This window comes from Rutidosis leptorrhynchoides, chromosome 6 (genome assembly GCF_046630445.1).
Source record: "Rutidosis leptorrhynchoides isolate AG116_Rl617_1_P2 chromosome 6, CSIRO_AGI_Rlap_v1, whole genome shotgun sequence".
NCBI lineage: Eukaryota > Viridiplantae > Streptophyta > Magnoliopsida > Asterales > Asteraceae > Rutidosis > Rutidosis leptorrhynchoides.
In genome coordinates, this window is record NC_092338.1 from 130,317,817 (window position 1) to 130,322,962 (window position 5,146).

The following is a 5,146-nucleotide window of genomic DNA, read 5'->3' on the forward strand; positions in this document are numbered from 1 at the left end:
ATTTTCATATCGCGACCTCTGATCTTTGAAAAGTCGTTTGTTTTTGTTCTTATCTCTGATTTAGTTATAGTTTTTTTTTTTTTTTAATCGTTGATTTTTCAAAAAGACATATATATCTTGTTTGTAAAAAAAACTGTAGTGTTTGTAAAAAAACTGTACAGCATTATACTCGTAAATCAACCCTTTAACCACTAATTTTCTAATTGAAAGAGACAACCAAAAAAGAAAAAAAAAAACCTAAATACTTGCGTGTAAGGATTATTATTTTCGCAGCAACTTATGACAACCACCTAAAGTAGAATCTCATTCATACATACGACTGCATTACTGTTTCATACAACATAATGAAACAATATAAACAATTGAACCTATTTTTTCCCAAACAAACTTCTCAATCTCCCCCTTTCTAGTTTCTCAAGCAATTTAGCAGAACCGGGTATCTCAGATTCAACAAGTTTCTTCAGATACCCGATTGCGCCGTAGGAAACCATCAGTTTCCTACACCTTTTGCTTGAAGATAGTAAACCCAAACACGAAACAGCATACTTTTTTCCTGTGTTTTGTGGGCTCGGGTCAAGCAATTGAACCAAGCTCGGAACACTCTTCTCATTCCTTTTGACCTCTCGCCGGTTTTGTTGAACCGTCATTAGGTTCGCAACAGCTTGAGCCGCTACTTCTCGAACCCCGTTCGATTTTGCTTCGAGTAAACTTATTAACAATGGGATACACCCGCTTTCACCCACGAGTCTTTTCACTTCCACTGTGTTGCATATTCGACATATTGATGACGTGGCGGCCTTTTGGGCCCCGAGTGATCCGGATTTCAAAACATGGACTAGTCTCGGGAGTAATCCGAGTGAGATTAACGTTTCCACCGAGACTAACCCGACAAGATTACGTAACGCTGCAACCGCGGGTTCTTGAGGCAACGGGCCATCGAGATAAGCCAATAGACAACGGACCCCACCTTCATTGATCACGGCCCGCTTAAGATCATCATTACTCGAAGTCAAGTTTCGTAAGCATTCTGCTGCGTATTCTTTGGATCCCAACAAAATCCCGCTATCGAGGACACTAATCATTATTTTTACAATCCCTTCTTCGGCCAGGGTTTGTCGAAGTTCGGGAATAACCGATAAATTTTTCAAAGTACAAGCGGCCGAAGCTTGAGAAACCGAATCACCATGTGCACAAATATCGATTAGCGGTGGGACCCCACCATGTCCAGCTATCGCACGTGCGGTTTCTTCCGACATCGACAATCTTTGAAGTGCGATGGCGGATTTTTCTCTACCAACCGAACTACCAGACTCGAGCAACCGAATCAAAGGTGGCAAAACACCCTCAGAAACAAGCCAACTTTCACAACCACCAGATTCAGCCAATGAACAGATTAAAGTAACTGTCTTTTCTCGAATCCTTGGAGACGTTGCAGTGAGGAGTTGTACCAAAGCCCCAATATTGCTACGGCCCACGAGGGACAAAACCGTCTTTTCATCTTCTTTCATCACATCTACAAGGCTGTCAAGAGCTTTATGTTTAGCTTCCAAATGACCAATCTGTAACCTAGCAAGTAATTCTCGAATATCGCTGCTTTGATGACTTGTACCTTCGATATCAGACGACATTGTAACTTCACCTAAAACTCCGGTTTTTATCAATAGACTGCAATCTCTTAAGTTCAAATCTAGTTTTCCTGATAACGCGTCGAGGTTACTTTGCATTTGAAGCTTACCATCATATTTTCCTTTAGTACAAACTTCGGCCAACTCGATTGATTCTTTCAAAGTTTTGGAAATGGCTTCTAATTGCTCTTTGCATAACGTATTTTTCGAGAAACATGGATGACTTGATAAATCGGATAAACTAGACGGGATTTGGTCTAATCGATTTATGATCATTTTCCACCTTCCTGGGAATTCTTTAACCACATGTGCTTTCTGTAAAGCTACTGGAACAAGATCTTTTGCATATGAAAGCCACTCTTCGGTTAATCGAAAGTCAGCCATTGACTATTTGACTTTTACTAGATATCAGCTTACTTTAATCTTCTGCTAACAGGAAGACTGAAAATGTGTATCTGCAGAAATTTCAAACAAATAAAAAAAAATTTAGCTACTTCTAGAGTTAAAGATTCTATTAATGGTTTTTATAAATATGCCGACATACAGGATACAGCTTAAAGAACTCAAATTTGACTTTTTGAGGTCAAAATTGAATCTCCAAGATTAAGAAACCAGCATGGTTGAACTTTAACTGAACTACAAATTGATGAGCTTTAGATTTCAAGACTGATATGCTTTAACTAATTTAGCAAAGATAAGAAACAGAACCTTATACACATAAAAATGCAAAAAAAAAGTTTATCATCACCTTCAATTGATGAAATGGAAGAAGAAAATAGGGACCAGGATCAAGTAATATAATGAAACCGGGAAATTGGATTCTTAAAGCTATGAGAAACCAACATTTCTAAGTTAAGTGATTCAAATGAGATCAAAATTGAAACTTTTATATCAAAAAAAAATTAAATTAGGTTGGCATCACCCATCTTTATGATATCAAATGATAAAATAAATTACTAAAATAATTAAAGAGAAAGGGACCAAGAATTAAAAATTGAAGAATCATTCATGATCATATATACATAATTTATTAGCATAAAATAAGAGACAAAAAACAATTACAGAGGAAATGTAGCCCCACAGTGTGTAATGTCCATTATGTACTCATAAGTAGATACTATTATACATATATAGAGAAAAAAATGATTTGATTACAACTTTTTTTAAATGGGTTCAATAGTTTCATAAAATTGTAGTGTATAGATGATGAAAGCGAATGGAAGAGCTTTTATGGCCAAGAAATAGCCTCCCATTTATGGCTACCATCAAGAAAGTTATCATTTTTTAGTTTGAAAATGACATGTTCATGTATGCTTTTACTTTTTGTGAAATAAATCTAAGGATAGAAATTATGTTTAAAGATTATCCCCCAAGTTATATATATTTCTGAGGAGTCTCTACCACATACTTTAAGCAGTGTTTTTTCTCCGCGATTTTTACATGTTAAATGTGTTACAACATTAAAGGAGATGTTTTCTTTTATAGTTGGTAACTTGATAACACAATATAAAAGATGTTGAAGTTACAAAACTTCATAAAGTTGCATCAATATAAAGTTTTTAAGATTTCAAAATAGGAAATCTTTGAAGTAAGTTATTTGAAAGTAGGAAATTTAAGGGAGACTTGACTTTTAAGTGAGGACTTAAGAAGTCTCCATCTACCTTTCCAACAATACAGGTATTTTACAAAATTGAAATGTCACCAACCCATCATTTATTTAAAAGAAACTCAAAATTTTGTTTTTTAATACTTTTTTCAATTTAAGGGTCCATGATTATGATTTCATTCATATTCATATCCATATCATATATCACAGTATAATAAACAGACCCACTAAATGAAAACTAAACTGCAATTAATACAAGATCAAATTCATACCTGAATATGATTGCATTCTTATATCACAGTCATTTGAAAGCTCAATATCCATTCACAGCTACTGCTTCTGTAATAAAAACACAAGAAATTAAAGATGTACGTCGATATTGACTACAATGTGTATGGCAACAGGCAATTAAGTTAAACTTATACTTAGATAATAAAAGATCATATAGTTTAACAAGTTAGAAAGGGGTGGGGTGGCTCTTGTAGAAGAATAAACCCAGTTTGAACATTAAAGCCAGAAGCTTTAAGAAAGATACGCATTAAACTCCTTCACTCAAAAAAGGCATTAACTTTATGCAAAAATCAAAACTTTCCCTACCAAGAAAGCATAATCTTGGATTCAACAAGTGATTTCAAAGAATTGTGTTACACACGAAAGATAACGGTTAACCCTTTACGACTAATTCAGAGTGATACACAAGTTTTTAGTTCACAAGGGAATCGGTTTTGCTTTCAATTTGAAAAGGGTTGCTTAGTTCAAAAGCAATACCATATATTTCGCTTCAAAAACACAGTTTCCCTACTTCAGGGAGTATAGTCAAAAACTGAAGTATGATTTTCTAGTGGATTTTAGACAAACCAACTTGTATTTTTGATCTTTATAACCCTAATTAAAAATTCAAATTTAGAATGCAAAACAAGGTAATAACATTAGATTTCTTGGAAGATTGACCTATACCCTGTTTTTTTTTTTTTTTTTTTTTTTTTCTTTTTCTTAAACAGCAAACACACACCATGAATTTTACCTTAGCAACACTTGTAGCAAAAAAAAAAAAAAAAGATTAGAACTTTTGTAAAATTATTTCTAACAAGATAACTTTTTGGAAACACCATCAAAGATTTCATCTTTATAACCCTACTTTGCCAAATTATAGCAAAGTATATGATAAAATTATAAAAAGGAAAAAAAAAATGTTGACTTTGTAAAACACTGAAAAACCCACCAAAGATTTCATTATTTATTCATATCATATCCACAAGTTACAAAATATAAACAGTTGCTAACAGTAAATTACTTAAGGTTCTACAAAATACATCAGAGATTTCATCGTATAACACTGTTCATATAAATGTAATACATAAAAAATTATACTAAAACGAAAATTTAAGAAGACCCATCATATACTTTGACCATAAAAACACCAACTGTGACAATTTTAAAACCCAACTATCACATTATTTAAAATAAGTTGTGATTAATAAAGAAGAACGGTGTCAAAATTGAATCTTGATATGATGGTCACGCAAATTCATAAAATTAGACCAAACCCACAAAAGATTCAATCCCAAAACACCATTTTTCTAACACCCACCAAAGATTTGACCATAAAAACATAAACTTTGACCATAATATGGTAGAAGAAGTCCAAGACCCAACGGTCCAATGCTTTATTCAAATGGGTAACGAACAAGAAAATTGAGATATTTGAAGCTAAAATTTAAAAGTAAAAACCTAGAAATATTACCAGGCATAAAAGCAGATATCTTCATATCAATCTTGAAAGTGGAGTGAAGCAAGAGAATGACAATTGCATTCAAAAATCACTTATTTTCTTCTGCTTCCGATCTCTCTCTCTCTAATGTCAGACACACAACCTCCAAGATTCATTCATTCACTTTTTCAAAACGAAGTATTT

The 5,146-nt window shown here is 33.5% G+C and overlaps 1 protein-coding gene across 1 annotated transcript; it reads right to left on the reverse strand.

The window, feature by feature from the left end:
- Positions 1 to 334: 334 nt before the first annotated feature.
- On the reverse strand, positions 335 to 3,571 carry LOC139853298 (uncharacterized). Its single transcript, XM_071842670.1, has 2 exons — positions 3,504 to 3,571; positions 335 to 2,080 (listed from the first exon to the last, which is right to left on the reverse strand). The coding sequence occupies exon 2, from the start codon at positions 2,007 to 2,009 to the stop codon at positions 369 to 371; it is 1,641 nt and encodes a 546-aa protein (XP_071698771.1). The 5' UTR covers positions 2,010 to 2,080; positions 3,504 to 3,571; the 3' UTR covers positions 335 to 368.
- Between the last annotated feature and the right edge of the window lie 1,575 nt (positions 3,572 to 5,146).